General features: G+C 40.8%; 1 protein-coding gene across 5 annotated transcripts in view; it reads right to left on the bottom strand.

The window, feature by feature from the left end:
* Positions 1–3,149: 3,149 nt before the first annotated feature.
* arhgap4b (Rho GTPase activating protein 4b) overlaps positions 3,150–17,495 on the bottom strand; it is a 42,667-nt gene continuing 28,321 nt past the window's right edge. Inside the window, exons 13-25 of one of the 5 annotated variants that reach the window (XR_005207278.1) lie at positions 17,241–17,337; positions 15,894–15,954; positions 15,568–15,645; positions 14,356–14,484; positions 13,571–13,676; positions 13,230–13,457; positions 11,874–11,929; positions 11,169–11,340; positions 10,073–10,162; positions 9,696–9,803; positions 7,842–7,947; positions 3,845–5,144; positions 3,150–3,206 (exon numbers count right to left, since the gene is read on the bottom strand). Coding sequence is in view for 2 of the 5 variants with exons in the window: in XM_037772887.1 (XP_037628815.1) it covers positions 4,932–5,144; positions 7,842–7,947; positions 9,696–9,803; positions 10,073–10,162; positions 11,169–11,340; positions 11,874–11,929; positions 13,230–13,457; positions 13,571–13,676; positions 14,356–14,484; positions 15,568–15,645; positions 15,894–15,954; positions 17,241–17,337 (1,444 nt within the window). In the remaining 3 variants the exon portion in view is untranslated. Of the gene's footprint in view, positions 3,207–3,507; positions 5,145–7,841; positions 7,948–9,695; positions 9,804–10,072; positions 10,163–11,168; positions 11,341–11,873; positions 11,930–13,229; positions 13,458–13,570; positions 13,677–14,355; positions 14,485–15,567; positions 15,646–15,893; positions 15,955–16,725; positions 16,754–17,240; positions 17,338–17,495 lie in introns of those variants that run through there. The other 4 variants (XR_005207277.1, XR_005207279.1, XM_037772888.1 and 1 more) reach the window with 4 other exon arrangements.

Below are 17,495 nucleotides of genomic sequence, written 5' to 3'. Positions count from 1 at the left end.
TTATCACAGTTCAAGTTTTATGCTGTTTTCAGTCTTTTTCTGAGTTTATAATGGGTGTGTATTGCGCTGCTTTACAGTGATGAAATCACTCTGCGTTTTTCCTTTATTCAAAATTTTTTGTTCAAAAAAACCTTGTAGGTTCCACAACTTCCACTCCTCATACACAATTAATACATATGATGTGCCCATTTAAAGCTCGGCTGATGAATTTTCTAGGTCTGGTCTAAATTGTTTGATCTCCTGTGTTTACGACTTAAAATGATTTTGTTTTTCTAGTCTGTGAATCAAGTGGAAATTATTTTTTGTCAGGATCAGTCTCTGTTTGTTGTTACTCATTTTGGCCACAAGAGGCTGAAGTGCACCACTACCCCATGTTCAAAATAGGACTAAAAACATGAATGTTTTCCCGAACGGCAGTTTCGTGCCAATTAATAAACCTTTCTAGCCAAGACATGACAGTAATGTTACAAAACTTGGTAACACAATACAGTATATGTACTTTGTGTTTAGAGTGCATGGAGAAATTCAAACTCACCTGGAAGAAAACATGAATGCTTTTAGTCCTACATTCATTGTATTACAACAACAAACACTTAAAATTCACACGTCGGGCGTTCACACCAGCTACATTTCAGCTGCGTGTCTGCTGCGTTTCTGCTGCTGCAGTTGCTGCTGTCAGCCCTTTCTTTCTACATAGAGTTTGCCTTTTAATGGCAAATATAATTTATATTTATTTTAGACCGAGAAAGGTTAAGAAATGTGTGGTAAATTATAAATAATTGTAATAATACACAATTAAAACTCTGTACTATTCATTCATGGAGCTCTCCAAGTCACTGCATGTTCTAGAACACTCACACACAAGTCTTTACTTTTTTTTCATCTCCGTAAAATTTTCTACAGATAGACATCGAAACTGTAGTAATGTAGCCGATATGATGTTAATATACAGTCAATAGATCACTTTCACTGTCTGTTGCTGCCGTGAGACGTGCTGGGCACGCGTCAAAAATAGGCGAGACCTCTATTCTCTAGAAGAGAAGCAGCTAAGACGTGCGTCTCACGTAGGCAGTTTGGTTGCTCTAACCTGTTAACAAGGACGCCAAAATAAAAAACAACAGGTAACGCAGCCGCTACGCGCTCCTGACGTTCCCGGTGTGTCCGGGCTGTTAGTAGCTAGAAAGTTTTGGGGGCAAGACCCATAGTAGGTGTGGTAGCTGCCCTCACATGGCCCCCGGTAGATCCACTCCTGGAATACAGCTGTTTATGCAGTTTAAATACACTGACAACCCCTTCATCATTCATCACTTTATCGTCTTTATTGAATTCATTTTTATCACATATAATTGGACACAGTAAATTTTGTGACGTCATCAAACAGTGATCCAGAATAACGGGATGTTTCAATCATAGAGGCAGAATCAATTAAGGATTCTACTTCTATGTTTCCAATACTGAAACACAACAGAGGGGAGATGCCATATGTAAGAACATTTCAAATGCTTTTGGAGTCAAATAAATATACACCTCACTGCAAAAAATCCTGAAACGATGGGACCTGTGGATGGTGCTGAATATAGTCAGAGGGGGACCAAAATGTGAAGATGAATGAGACAAGAGTTTCCATCGTGGCTCCAAAATGTCACCGTTGTATTCACAGTTTAAACCAGAGGAGGTCACTGAATCCTCTCTGATAAGGGGGGGCATTTTGGCTCTGGAGGCTATAGGGCACAGTTTCCAGTTTTAGAGCAAGTCAACCAAAGCCCTGAGAGAGAAACTCTTACTTATTCCTTTTGAAGCCAAACCTGAGTTAGCCCGGCTCTAACTCTGCGAAAGCCCTGAGTTTGGGCCTGTGTATCAGGCCATGTGTCACATATGAAAGGGAATGTGTTCTCCGTATTTATGTGTTTGTGTGTGTGTGTGCTATATGCTGCTATAAAGTACTGACCCCACTGCTTGTCTTCCAAGCTAACATCTATGTGGCCCCAACATGTTCAATATTAAATAAATAAATATTCAATAAATATTCAATAAATTATGTAACATATAGAAATAAAAACGTAAAGAAATTATTACAACTCAGTTCATTTTGATGAAATGTTATTTCATCATAAGTGTTGAAATAACATCAGAGTGAGAGTGTTTTATACGACTCACATCACATATTTTTATTTAAAAAATGCCCTTTTTCAAAAGTCTATTTTTATTTCATAATGGCAGTGTCCTAATGACACTTTAATGTATTCTTTTAAAAGCTAGGGGTCGGTGACCTTGATGTCAGAGCGTTTGATTTATTGATTGCTGTCACAATGTCAAGAGAATTTCAACTAGTCTAACTAAAAAATGTCTCTAAAATCTTCACCAACCCCAATGTAAATTTTTTATTCATGACAGAGATGTCACTTTGATGATGAGTAACAGCCTAGTACAGGCTCACAAACCAGCCTAGCTAGTCAGCCTGCTAAGTAGGTAGCATGTTCAGCCTTGTTAAGCTAAGGCTTAAAAGCTACAGAAGTTGCTGTGTCTGGATACTGTGTCTGTTTAAATCAGCAGTCTCGAGTTGGTTGATTCAGAGTAACATTGGCATTGTTGTTGCTCTAGTTAACAGATGCTAACTGGCTAAATTTGGTAGCAGTTGTTGAGCTTGCTAGCTTAAAGGGACTGTTTGTAACTTCTTACACGTATAAATCAAAAGGGGTTGGTGTCCCATGAGCGCTCGCGTGTGGCTACGTTGTTCAGACCCAGACTCCAACACAAACTACACGGAAGCACCAAAACCGTAAAGTTCTATCTAGTGAAGCCCGTCTGTTAAACAGTGTTAACTCTTCCAACTTCAGCCTCCTGCCCGCGGTCAGAAGACACAGGGGAGGCTGTAGCTTTGGTCTCCAGGGCCGGAGTCTCTGCTGTACTCTGCTCCTCTGCCTGCCTTCACTCACACATCGCGCTCGTTCTCTCTCGCTCAGCTCCACCTCTCACGTGCATGCGCGCACACTACACACTACACACTGCAGAAGAGTTAGTTTAGCTCTGAGAATATCTAGTGAATGTTCAGTGGACGTTTGTGCAGAAATAAATGCTGCAGCTCCTCCAGACCAACAGAGGTTTCCCGTGTCTTGTGAAGTGAGGGGGCTCCGCAGAGAGAAACGTTATCGTCTCCGACCAAAACTCCGTAGTCTCCCCTGTTCCTTCTGACCGCGGTCGGGAGGCTGAAGCAGGAAAACACAGTGTCAGCATCGATTCATGAGAGACCTTCATCTGGTCAGCTAACATTACTGCCAAGCAGCTGAAATATAGAGTGATATTGTGCTTTTAGCTGACGTGTGTCGCCTCACTGTGTTGAGCGATGCTCGTTCATGTCTATGAAGAGCAAGCACAAGCGCGAGCAACAGGACGCTGACTTTCGTTGACTTACCGGCCACAGGTGTTGCTGTTAACAAGCAATTTCTGGTTCTTACAAAGAGTCGCTTTAAAGGTGCTCAATGCGAAATTCAGAGCATTTCCATTGCCTCCACACAGCTCTCGACATGGCGACAGCTGAGCTGGCGTTTTGCAGCTAACGGTGCTAACAGCGCTAACAGTGCAAACAACAGCAACAGAGCTAACAGTGTTAACCTGGGGAGGAACTGGAGGATGGGCGCTACGCTTCTGTGATGACGCTGTCGGTCGGGGCGGCGTTATCAGCGGGGCGCGCTCGCATAGGTCTTCACTTCACAACATGCACTAAAAACATGCATGGCAGGCCGGCTATGTCAACAAAGCACAGAGAAGCTCTGATTACTGCACACAAAGAGGGAGAGAGACTTCATTCTCTGCTCAGGTAGACATTACTCTTCTATATATTTACATAGACATTAAGATGGCTGTAGCTCAGTGGGTTGAGCAGGTCATCCTTGAATCACGAGGTCAGCTGTTTGATCCCTGGATAATCCTGTCTGCATGTCCAAGTGTCCCCAAGTGTCTCCCCTGGCAGCTCACTGCTCCTACAATGCTGGGTTGATGCAGAGGTCAAATTTCATGTGTCTATGTACCTTTATCTCTATATGACGAATGTAAGAAAGTTTTGTTTTTAGTTTGTTGTTATTGGCTGCTATATTAATACTCTGAATCAGGTATAGAGAACCTTTAAGAGACAGGGGGGCATGTGATTGGATGAAAGGTGACTACACATGAAAAGTGACATGAAATAAAAAATGTCATTATGAAATAAGGGCATTTTGATATAAGCATGTTTATAATGAATGATTTCCAATGAAATTATGTTATTATAAAAATAATGATGAAATAACATTTTTAACAATTTCCTCAATTATTTCTCAAAATGTTGGTTCAATTATATATTTTACACAGTTTATTCATATTTCATAATGTCTTATTTAGTATTGAACACTTTGGGGTTCCATAAACACCTTCCTAGATCTCGTTACTTTTTGAAACATAATATACAGAGTCAAACCTTTCTGATCTCTTCAAGTGAAATCAATGTGAAGAGTAAAAGACGTGAAGGCACTCAGGCCCCAGATCAGTTTTCTTTTCTAAAATGAAGCAAACATTATAAGGGTGAGCTGCTGATCTCTCAAATATGCCACTAGGGGGCAGCATAAGTATCTTATTGTTGTTGTAAGTGTCATGGCAACCACTTTAAAAAGTCAGTCTGGTGATGTCACATCCCTGATTCTCCAAAAAATTACAAAAGCCTGGAGAACAAAAACAGACCGGAACATAAAAAGACCAAAACCAGCTAGAAAACAGACACACTGGACGTACAGTAACACGGCACCAAGACTAGTGGCACTATGAGATGGCAGAGACGCAAATATTATACAAATGTCAAAAAAATAAATCAAGATCTTCCCCAAATGTATCAGCGTCATCAGCATAACCATTATTTTTTAAACAATAAATCAATAATTCCACTCATCCTCTCCTCTCTCTTAGTCCACCGGTCTGAAGAGGGTCCGTCCTCTGAGGCCAAATCCTACTTTTTTGGTAACGGGGGCAGCTTGAGGAAGAGAGGAAGAGGAGGAGGAGGAAGAGGGAGCAGGGGTGGCAGAGGCGGCAGGGGTGGGGAGGGCGGACGGCGGCGCGGTGGGCTGGCGAGACAGGAGCTCCTTGAACACCGAGTTCATCTGACGGCTGATTACATCCTGAGAGAGCGAGAGGAGGAGAAGCAAACAGCAAGGGAGAGACACACAGAGAATAATAGAATAGATAATGTAGCTTCAGTGACCCTGATAACACCTGATACACCTGTAAACAACGGACCTGTGTCCTGTCACCAGTGACCTGTGACCTGTGAGAGCTTCTCAACTGCACAAGACACTGCGTTTCAGTTCATCCAGAAGGTTAAGTATTTTACAACTGCTTTGGCTCAATTTTCACAACAGTTTTAATATGCAAATCCAAAGAGCCGCGCTGACTTTTGCTAGACTCTTACTTTTAAACACCAAATGCTGTCCTTGGATACAAAGTGCAATCACATGATGTGATCAGTCCTCAGAATACACTGACCTCATATTAGCACAAGTTTCAGTGCTTTTTACTATGCACACAGATCAACAACCTTAACCTCAACAACATGAAAGAAAGACAGTTTTGATTACTGTCAAAGTGTGTCTGTTACAGTAGTGTGACTTGTGGTTTGATGTTATATGCTTTCCAGCATCACAGTATAGTGTTACTGAGGCTTACTACATTTTGAATGATTCATCTAAAACAGAAGTATTAGTCCATGAGTTGGTCGTGCCAATTTGGAGGGACCAAGTCTCATAGTGATTTTCTTAAAGGTCTATGTCCCTAATGTTGGGAATGCATGATAGCATTGCAGCATTGCTAGCTTTCCATGTGCTATCGCTCCTTTTTTCATCCCTCCATCATTCAAATTTTTCCATCTTTTTTCGCCATTTCATGATATTGTGTTGGTTACCCTCTTTTATACTGGATCTATGAGTAAATGGCGAAAAAAGATGGAAAAATTTGAATGATGGATGGATGAAAAAAGGAGTGATAGCACATATAAAGTTTCCATTGCTGCAATGCTATCATGCATTTCCCAAAACTAGGGACATAGACCTTTAAAAAAAATCACTATGAGACATGGTCCCTCCAAAGTGGCACGACGGCCAAATTTTGGGGGGCTGGCTCATGGACTATATCTAAAAAAACTTGTGGTTGATACAGAACAGGAGTAGTAAACTGATGCCCCCCCCCCCGCCCCCCTCCCGTTTATCAACCAAACATTGTTTTCAGATGTCTTATTCCCTTGTTCTTTCACTGGGAAATTTCTGCACTGAAAAAAACCCAACAACTCTCTTGGCAATGCTCAAACCTACCCTCCTGGCAACCACAAGCATGCCTTTTCCAAAGTCTGTTAGTTCGCATTATAAGCCCAATTTTGATTATTTATTCAAATTCATATGAATTTCTTTTGCATGGAATATTTATGTAGCAACACATATACAAAGAAAGGGAAGAAGGGAGATTTTATGCAGAGGCGAGGTCTATATTTTTCTGATCACTATAACACATTAGAAATTTAGCGAAGCTGCTGTCAGTGGAAAACTAATGCCGTGCACAAATCATTCACAGAAAAAAAAGAGAAATTCAGAACAAGAAGTCTGATTAGATAGATTTCCTTTCAAATGGAGATGTATCCTAAGTGTCTTATCTATAGCCGTTGACATCAAAACACTGCAGGGTTCAGCAGGATGTGCAGCTTCACCAGTGTCAGCAAATTTAACCACAAACTGTTGATTTCTGGGACTCTGAGCTAGCTTCTCAGCAAGCAGATTAATTCAGCAAAGCAGCTTACTCTGTAAAAAAAAAGATGTACGTTTGCGAAATCTCGCAAAACTTTTTCATTTAGGTCAATGTAATAAAAAAAAAAAAAGGTTGGCACCATGGAAAACAACCACAACAATGGAGCGCTCACCCATGGGAGACAAGACAAATGAGACAAGAATTAGCTAGCCCCACCCCGCGGCCCCTCCGTCTCACTCCCCGCTAGGAGGACCCTCAGTTAGCGGCTGTAGTGACTTGAAACAGCAGCAACAGAAAGTTAGCTGATTCCAGATCGTTGGACTTGCTGCCGTTACAGACCCAGGCCGGTTTCCGCTGGCTGAATTGAAGTTGCTACAGCTGCTAACTGTACGTCTATCTCTGCCGGAGCTTTCGCCCACTCTCTTCCTGGCGAAGTAGTCTCCCAGCGGTGAGGAATGCGGCAGAGGGGTCGCGGGGGGTGCTAGCCAAACAGTAAATTCATCAAATCTAGTGCCCTATATCGCTAATTTCAAAGCTACTGTCATAAAGTAGCTATATTTAGCTAAATAAAATAGTTTTGCGAGATCTTGCATCCTTCGATTTTTTACCCCTCCATGCCCCTTCCGAGGCTCTATAGTATTCAGCAGAGTTATCTAGTAAATTATTAAATCAGCTTCTTTGAACGGAGCCTATGTGTGTTACTAGGGGCAGATGTGGCTCAGACGGTAGAGCAGGTCGTCCACCAATCGGTGGTTCGATCCCCAGCTCCTCCGGTCACATGTCGAAGTATCCAAGATACTGAAACCTAAATTGCTCCCGAAGGCTGAGCCGTCGGGGTGTGAATGTGTGTATGCTGACATGTAGTGTAAAGCGCTATGAGTGGTCAGAAGACTAGAAAAGTGCTATATAAATGCAAGTCCATTTACTATTTACTAGCTACCCTAACCCTAACCCATCAAAAACAGAATTTGATTGAGTCTACTGAATTCTGAGGAAGTGGGCCAACAGAATTTACATTGACTCAGGAGTTGAGGGTCTCACAGGTGTCTTAAATCAGCCTCCAGAGTCCAGGATGAACTACCAACCTTGTCGACTGGTTGTCTGTCAGCAGCTGGACCAAATGGAGGTCTGTCTGGGGGTCTGAAACCGGCCTGTCTCACAGTGTCCAAAGTGTGTCTTCGCTCCTGAGACCTAGGGCACAAAAGGTAACTCAGGTAAGACAAAACATAACTGGCTATAGATATAACTGAAATATATACAGTAGATAGATGCTGATTCCTGAATGCCAAATCTGATTTGAACCTTGTTTCTTGTTTTGGCAAAAAATTGGAATTGATTTTTTTTGGTCAGTTGGGGGCAGCAGAAACGACACACTGACATATTATTGACTCACAAAGTTGGTAGCATGAACTCACCAGCAAGCCATTGTCTGTTCACGTCTCCAGCAGCTAGAGAGCAACATTAGCATTTATTTGGAGTCGTGTTTCTGTCCATACAATGAATGTAATATTCTCTCCTTTAGCTCCGTTTTGGACTCCACCAACTCCTGAGATAAATATCTGTCTCTTTACCTGCTAAACGCTCCACCATGTTCACCAGCTGGTCTCTAGCTGTGCCGTTCTGCTGTTTGGTGCTGAGCAGGTAGTGATCCGTGGGTTTATTAGGGCTTTTTCACTGACAATGAGAGCTGTGAGAGTGAACCACAGCCGTAAAGTTGTGGGTCGTAAAAACCAACCCAATGAGCTGAAAGATACTAAACAGCTATGCAGAGCTGAGCAGAATTGCAGAGTCGTTAAAGGGTCTGTTTGTAACTTCCTACACATATAAATCAATCCGGGTCAGTGTCCCATGCGCGCTTGCGTGTGGCTACACTGTTCAGACTCAGACTCCAACACAAACTACACGGAAGCACCAAAACCTCAAAGTTCTATCTAGTGAAGCCCGTCTGTTAAACAGTGTTGGCCGCGGTCGGAGGACGCGGGGGAGACCGGAGCTTTGGTCTCCAGGACCGGAGTCTCTGCTGTACTCTGCTCCTCTGCCTGCTTGCCTTCACTCACACACCGCGCTCATTCTCACTTGTTCTTTCGCTCCGCTCTCTATTAACGTGCATGTGCACAAACTACATACTGCAGAAAAATGTGTAGCTCTGGACATTTGTGCAGAAATAACTGCTGCAGCTCCTCCAGACCAACAGAGGTTTCCCGTGTCTTGTGAAGTGACGGGGCTCCGCAGAGAGAAACGTTATCATCTCCGACCAAAACTCCGGTGTCTCCCCTGTTCCCTCCGGCCGCGGTCGGGAGGCTGAGGCAGGAAAAGCCAACACTAGGATCAGCATTGATTCATGGAGAGACCTTCGTCTGGTCAGCTAACATTACTGCCAAGCAGCTGAAATATAGAGTGATATTGTGGTTTTAGCTGACGTGTGTCGCCTCACTGTTTTGAGCGATGCTCGTTCATGTCTATGTAGAGCGAGCACAAGCATGAGCAACAGGACACTGACATTAGTTTACTTAACGGCCACAGGTGTCGCTGTTAACAAGCAATTTCTGATTCTTACAAACAGTCCCTTTAATAATAACTGTTCATTAATTCATTAATGATAATTGTCTGTGGGTTTGCCGATACGAGCGACCCCTTTCAATATATGTAGTCATATGATCTATTGTAAAAATACTGATTGTAGCAGCTGTAAAGTATGTTAATGGTAATGTTGTGTCATTTCTCTGTTATTTACCTTTATGCTGAATGTTTCTACATGAATAATATGGATCCCCTACATCTCTCTGTCTCTCTCTCTCTCTCTCTCTCTATATATATATCTATATATATATATAGATATATATATATCTATATATATATTGAGTGATGAGTCAAGCACAGAGTATTTTCCTACGTTATACAGCACATGCATTGTCTGGTGAGGTGAGTATCAGTCTTACACTGGCAGGTGTCGTGCGGCTGGAGAGGTTGGCGGCTTTCGATTGGGGCTCCCCTCATTTCCTCTCTGTCTCCCAGGCAACGAAGCGCTGTCGCTGTTCACCCGCATCCTGTTGAGACGTACACAGAAAAACGTTGTAACTTTGCGTCATGTGCCAGTTTGTCCGTGTGTGTAACCCTGTGCAATAATGTGAAAGTGAGTATTTCTGTCTGTGTGTGTATTTTGCTGTCTACATCTATTATGTTTGTTAATGTGAATGCATTCATATATTGCAGAGTGTAAGTACGAGTGTGTGTGTGTGCATGCGTGTCTGTGTGTGTGTGTGTGTGTGTGTGTGTGTGTGTGTGTGTGTGTGTGTGTTTGTGTGTGTGTGTATACCGAGTTGTGTTCTCAGTCTGTGGATCTTCTGCTGTCAGGTTTCCAGTGCTGCCGCCTCCTCCTCCGTCCTCTCGTTTCCCTCGCTCTGATCTGCGGGAGGAGAAGAAGAGAGAGTATATTAACAATATATTTCACTACTGACAGTACAACCAGTACAAGTTGAAATATGAGATTAAGGTTGAGTGACAAAATAATTGTAGGAGGGAGCAGAAGCATGAGTGATATTAAATATGAACAGATTTTTTTATATGGAACTTTTTGAAGATAAGGTAGAAATCTATTGTGAGTGGACAAAATAAACTCCTGACAATATAACACAATGTATATAATATATTATATTATATATATTATAATATAAAACAACAGCTCTATAAAACTAGGGATGTCACCAGAAATCTAGTAGTCGAAACCAATACCAGTGAATTTCCACGATTCTCGATACCCAATTCGATACCACGGTAAAAAAAATAAAATAATAAATCCCATGTTATTCAACACATACTCTTTTATCAAAAACATTTTAACATTACAAAAAATAATTTAAGTAATAAATAAAAAGAATTGACCCATTTTTTTTCTCGTTTCGGCGTATCAGCGGCATGTTATCAATCGATAGTCAGATGACGGACGCTACATACTGACCGTTAACGCATCTGGTCCGTCAGCTCAGAGTAGCAGGAGCAGGAGGCAGAGGATTTATTGTAGTAGCGAAAAGCAAACGCACCTATTTGGCAATATTTGGGTGGGTTAGGGTTAGGTGGAGGGTGGGTTAGGGTTAGGTGGAGGGTCGGTTAGGTTGAGGGTGGGTTAGTTGGAGAGTTAGGGTTAGGTGGAGGGTGGGTTAGGGTTAGGTGGAGGGTGGGTTAGTTGGAGGGTGGGTTAGTTGGAGAGTTAGGGTTAGGTGGAGGGTGGGTTAGGGTTAGGTGGAGGGTTAGGGTTAGGTGGAGGGACCGGACTGGAACTGGGATAGAGATCCACTTCTGTCATAAAGGAAGGCCATCTTGGCAGTGGCTCTAGATATGGCTGCAGCGGTTGCCTGAATTCTGGTTCTGGTTCTGGTTCTGGTTCTGGGTTCGGAAGTGGAAATGTCACTCACCCTTCCAGCACGCTGATGTACTTGTGGGGGATGAGACCTTTAACCCCTCCCACTTCGCCTCTCCACCAATCACAGGAGGCCTTGCTGTGAAGAATGAGAATCTCTCCTTGCTTGAAGGTCAGCTCGGCTGGAGATCTCGCCGCATAGTCAAACATAGCCACCGCCTCCCACTCTGGACACACATGCACGGTCACAATCAACTCAGGCACATTTATGTTTTATTAATCTTATCTAATTCATGTACGCTTATGAATCATAATCTAACATCTTTATTGAAAATGTCAATGTGGTTTTGTGGTCCACTCATGTGAAGTATAGTAAGGGATGCATAAACCTGTCTGGTGTGTTAGGGCTGTCACTATATCAGATTTTCACTGCACAGTTATAATGACCAATAACTACAGAAAATAATGCGATCAGTCAAATTAATCTTTAACTTTATTTATTGTGTTTTGTCTCCTTTTTGCAAACGAGATGCACTTATATATACTTATATATATTAAATACGAGTGTAGGGAGGTGGAGAGAGAATCCGTAAAATGATTTAATAGGCATTGGATTATTTACACAATATTATCATGTCTATTATTAACGTGACATCAATATTTCATTTTTAAATAACACCGTTATCGTCCAAACCGGTATATTGCGACACCTAGTGTGTGTGTGTGTGTGTGTGTGTGTGTGTGTACTGTATGTCCTCACCGTCCTCACTGGGCAAATGTTCAGTCTCTCCATCACCCTCCTCTGTGATTGGTTCACTGCAGAAAAAGGAAAATCGGTGGTCATGCACAGTTCCTCTTGTGTTTGACACACAGACCAACCGTCATACCGCAGGCTTTCTTGATACAACTCCTCACTTCTCTTATGCAATTTCACATAGTACTTCATACTGATGTGAGATTTCTCAAATGACCCTAAAACCTCCAAATCACTGATAATGCTCTGTCAAATGTCAAAAAGTACATTATATAAATGTTCATGAAGAAAAGAGACAGTTTTAGTGAGCTGATTTTGGTGTGTTAGAGGTTTCCATGGACGCTGTTGATAGGCTGGGGGCTTGTGTTCAATTTCAGTGAGCAAATCAGCTTAATAGTATTAATCAGTTTTTACACAAAGAATTAGGAGCTGCACAGAAATGCCTTTGGCGTGAACGTCTCTTTCAAAAGGATGAGCCATGAAAAAAGGGGCTAAAGGAGGACAGAGTGTTAAACTGTAACTTGACCAACTCTTTTGACCATTTAGAACAAGAAGACAGAAATAAGTGGAGATGACATTATGATTAAACATGAATAACGGAAGCCAGTTTAATCCTATATTCAAGTTAGTTAAATTCAATCATTCAACCACATTTAACCAAAATCATCAAGGCCTTTTTCGTACCGAATCACGAAACTGAGAAAATGTTGTAAAAGTGATCAAATAAGTCAAAAATATAACAAAAAAACATCTACAATTATTATTATTATTATTATTATTATTAATAATAATAATAATAATAATACCAATAATACTAACAATAATAATAATAACACTAACAACAATAATAATAATACTATCAATAATAATAACAATAATAATACTAACAACAATAATAATAATAATAACAATAATAATAATAAAAATAATACTGATAGTTAAATAAAGGAATAAAAAGCTTTATACTTTTCCGTTAACCTCCAATCACTTGATTAAAATGCAAAAGGCATTTATTTTTCTTGCCAGTATCAGTTGCTAAAATACAATAGAATGTTAAAAATAGCATTAGCTATCTAACATTGTTAGCTTTGTTGTTAGCTTGCCAACTAAAATGCTTAGTAGCTGTTGTAATTGATTTTATCAACTGGTTAGTAGTAAGGAAAAAATAAAGCGTTTGCTTCTGCATTGTAATTATTTAACAATACATTTTAATTATTGATGTATTGAATTATATTTTTGAATTGTCTGATAATTTTACTACATTTTGTCAGTTTCGGGGCTCCAATTATATATTGATGTTCACAGCATTTCGTCACAACTGAAACTACATTTATTGTATACCAATGACTGCTCATCTCTCACCAGTACTCCTGCTCCAGAGTCATGTGCTTCTCGTAGACGGGGCCCGGCAGTTCTGATTGGCCGGGGTAGATGATGTCATGTTGGAGGATCATGGTTTTGACAAGATCATTGACCTGTGGCTGCCTAGCAACAGCATCATCAGAATCCAACACCCTCAGCAGGCTCGGACCGAAGCAAACGGCCAGGTTGTAGGGCTGCATCATATTCTCATCGCTGTACTGAGACACACTGGAGAAAACACGTGGCATGAGTGTTTTTATAAGTTTATTAGGTGTTATGGCCATATAGCAGATATTACAAGTGATAGAATATCCCACATATGGGTTACGTTTGTAGCTTACTGATTGAGGAAAGCGAAAAGGTAGCGTATCACGATGAGGAGAGGCCGGGGGAAGGTGGAGATAACCGCTTTAATCTGGGCGGCTTTCTCTGTCACCCCCTCGATTTCTGATCATGACAGAAAGAAAAGGAGCAAGATGACAAGATGAGCAAAATTCAACTATTTTAACAACATTCATTTGTTGCAGTTACAGTTTCTCCATGCCTGCAGCAGTTAGTGTCAGATGCATACTGTAAATCACTCTAAAATTCTGACTTAAAGAAATGTTGTAAGTACTTAGAGGTGTGGTGGCTAGGTTGATTTAGTATGCCGCTGACGGGAAATCCAAGCATTTATGGGGAGTAAACAACCTGCAGGCAGGTTCACCACCTTGATTAGCTGTGCAAATTGTGACTCAGAGTTTCTGTTTTGGAAAACAGAATTGGGCCTGCGGAATAACTAGGAGAGTGAGAGAGAAGAAGCAGCACCACCTTGCACCAACAGTACAACTGTATTTGTAGGGGAGAATTCCCTAAACAAGTTACTTTGTGTGTGGAGCATCAGTAAAGTAACAACCGCTATATAAGGCTACTGCTGAAGCTGCAAAAAACTCAATCAAAATGAGCAGGATTATTTATATGCAAAAAAGGTTCTACTGGGTACGAGTGGGCAAATCTGCTAAATCGAGGTAGAATGAGCCTCTAGAAACCAAAGGAAACATAAAGTACCCAAAAGCAGACACAAATACCAGCACCATGTGGAAACAGAATCACACACAGACATAGAGATGCTATAAGGGGGACTCACGGCCACACTCCAGCAGCTGAGCGTAGCTGTCGTAAGGGAAGAGAGGAGGCTCCAGACCTCTGAAGTACAGCTTCAACACACCGGCCACAGAGTCCAGGTCACACTCGCTGTCTGACAGAGGATCCTCTCCTACATGGAGTGAAACACACAGGAGTGAATGCATCGAGGTAGCAACACAAGCTTATGGACACTTTTTCGTACAGAAACAAGACGTACAGTTGGTTGCAGAAAAAAGCATTAAGATGTAAAGATGTGTTCCTGAAAATCTCTAATTATTATAAGTGATATATTAGTTGATAACAGGAATTAGACAAATAGAATTTGCATTTTAAACATATGCATCATAACCATGATCATCCAAATTGGGACAAAGGAGGCAGGCCTAATTAAAACTACACATTATTTCTTACTTTTCTTTAAATTGTCTATAATCAATATCTTATATTAATAATGGATTAAATGATCATGTGTGATGTGAAAGCTCTACGGAGCTTTTAGCAGCTTTCAGCTCATTGTTTTAATTCACTCTCACCACTCTCATAACGTTGTTTTTGGCTGCAGTATGTAAGTATGTATGTTTATATGTACTTTATGTATGTATGTATATAATTTATGTATGTATGCTTGTATGTATGTATATATGTATATATGTATGTATGTATGTATTTATATATGTATGTACTGTATGTATGTATGCGCTGTATGTATGTTTGTATGTATGCGCTGTATGTATGTATGAATGTATATATATATATATGTATGTATGTACTATATGTATGTATGTATGTTTGTATGTATATATGTAATTATGTATGTATATATGTATGTACTATATGTATATATGTATGTATGTACTATATTTATGTATGTTTGTTTGTTTGTATGTATGTATGTATGTACTATATGTATGTATGTATCTATGTATGTATGTTTGTATGTATGTATGTTTGTATGTGTATATGTGTAATTATGTATGTATGTATGTACTATATGTATGTATATATGTATGTATGTATGTGTGTATGTATGTATCAACTATATGTACAATATGTATATATGCATGTATGTATGTATGTTGTATGTATGTATGTATGTATTTGTGTTTGTATGTATGTACTATATGTACAATATGTATATATGCATGTATGTATGTATGTATGTATGTTTGTATGTATGTATGTATGTAATCAAACATTTCAGTAGCTCATTTACCTCTCTCAAATGCATCTCGGATGTGGTTAACCTCCCTCTGTGACCCGGGAACTCTGAATATCCCTTCATGGTGGAGGCCTGATACACGCAAACACACACACACACACACACACACACACACACACACACACACACACACACACACACACACACACACACACACACACACACACACACACACACACATTATGTGACATGCTCATAGATGCCTGATGTTCCATACAGGATCGTGCACAGATACACAAACTAGTACTTCCACCTTCTCATTGTCAGTGTCCAAAGCTCTCTCAGCATGGCTCATTGCTATACAATAAAACGAGACTCACCATGAAGGTTTATGAAACGGATGCAGCTCTCAACCACCACAGGAATCTGCTGCCCAGAGCTCTGGAGAAGAAAGATGAGTAGAGAAGGAGAGATGAGAGTGCAAAGAAAGACGAGGACATGGTCGACGTGAGAAATTACAACCGTAACAGGAAGAAAGGAAGATGCAATGGAAGGCAAACAAACAGAGGAAGAGAGTTACAAGAGCTAAAGCTGAGTGAGTCATGTCACTTAATGTCACTACCAGGGCCATAACCAGGATTTTACTGACGTCATGAGTCAAAAACACCAAAATGGGTTTCTAAAATACTTAAATTATTTGGGGTTTCACATTTTATTTATTGAGCGATGTACTCAATTCCATTAATTGCAAGTTTTGTTGAAATTAAGGACTTCTTTGAAGGAAATTCTTCTGGAAATCAACTGCTTATAAACTCAATTTACTACCTAAAATAAGACCTTTGTCTCTATTTTCATTGTAATTAGTGCCCCATTTTAGGAAACTTTCATGTTGAATATTAAGTAATTAAAACAAATTCCAATATACTGAAATAGTTTCACTTTCTTGTCAAGAGTCAGATGAAAAGATCAATACCAGTCTTCAGATCGAGAGCGGTAGGCTGTCTTCTAATCCGACTCAAATCAAGAAAGCAAAGAATTCTATTTCCCAAAATCACAAACTATTTGTTAACTGTAGAATGTAACCCCCTCCCCAGGGTTGCTAAGCCCAACATCCCCAGAGAGAAATGCAGGGTCATGACCTCAGTGGTAGCTACAGCCCTGTCACAGCGGCCTGCATGCAGTATAGAAGCAGTCACAGATGACTTTGGTTACCTGTGTCCGAGACATTCTCCTTCTTCGTCTACACCAAGCCAAGCACAGCAGAGAGGACACAGAGAAAAAAAGCACAGATTAGGAAAAAGGCAGAGCAAGAAATACGGGGAATAAAGATTTCGAAGCAGTGGGAAGAGGCGCACAATAAAGCACACACACTCTCAAAAGAGGAGCCGAGAGAGGAGGCAACAAAGAGGCCAATGCATTTTAATCCCTTTCACAAGAGAGGAAGAGATAAAAGGAGGGGGGAATGGATTGAAAGGAGAGAAAGCCAGCAATAAACTATAAGCATCACCGTACACATGAGAGCACACTGGGGGGATGGACTGTTAGTGTGTGCATGCGCTGCGAGAAGCCCCCGCCAATTCTTCTGCTTCGGTGTGACAGGATTTTCTAAATCATTCCCCTTTGGAGGGTTGAACAGCAGCGCAGCGCAGCAGGCAAATAGAAACGAGGTAAAGAGAAGGGAGTATTTACAGGGATCTTCTTCACGTGTGTGTGTTTGTGTGTGTTACCTGTATGTAGGAGAGTATGTCTGTGGTGAAGAGTTTGTGGCAGAATTGGGAAACAGGTCTGGACTTCCGAACACGCACTGACCGAGCACATTGCATTCTGGGAAATATAATAATAAAATGCATGACGCCATTTTAAAAGTGGGTAGTGATACTCAAGATCCAATAATATTTGCTAATTGATATTATCAGTTACACTACACTCCATATTTCCCCCTTTAAAAAATCAGCTTTTTACAGAAAATAGGCCATTTTTGG

Source organism: Sebastes umbrosus, chromosome 6, assembly GCF_015220745.1.
Source record: "Sebastes umbrosus isolate fSebUmb1 chromosome 6, fSebUmb1.pri, whole genome shotgun sequence".
Classification (NCBI taxonomy): domain Eukaryota; kingdom Metazoa; phylum Chordata; class Actinopteri; order Perciformes; family Sebastidae; genus Sebastes; species Sebastes umbrosus.
Note: the sequence above shows the minus strand (reverse complement) of the source record. Positions and strands in the feature narration are given on the sequence as shown.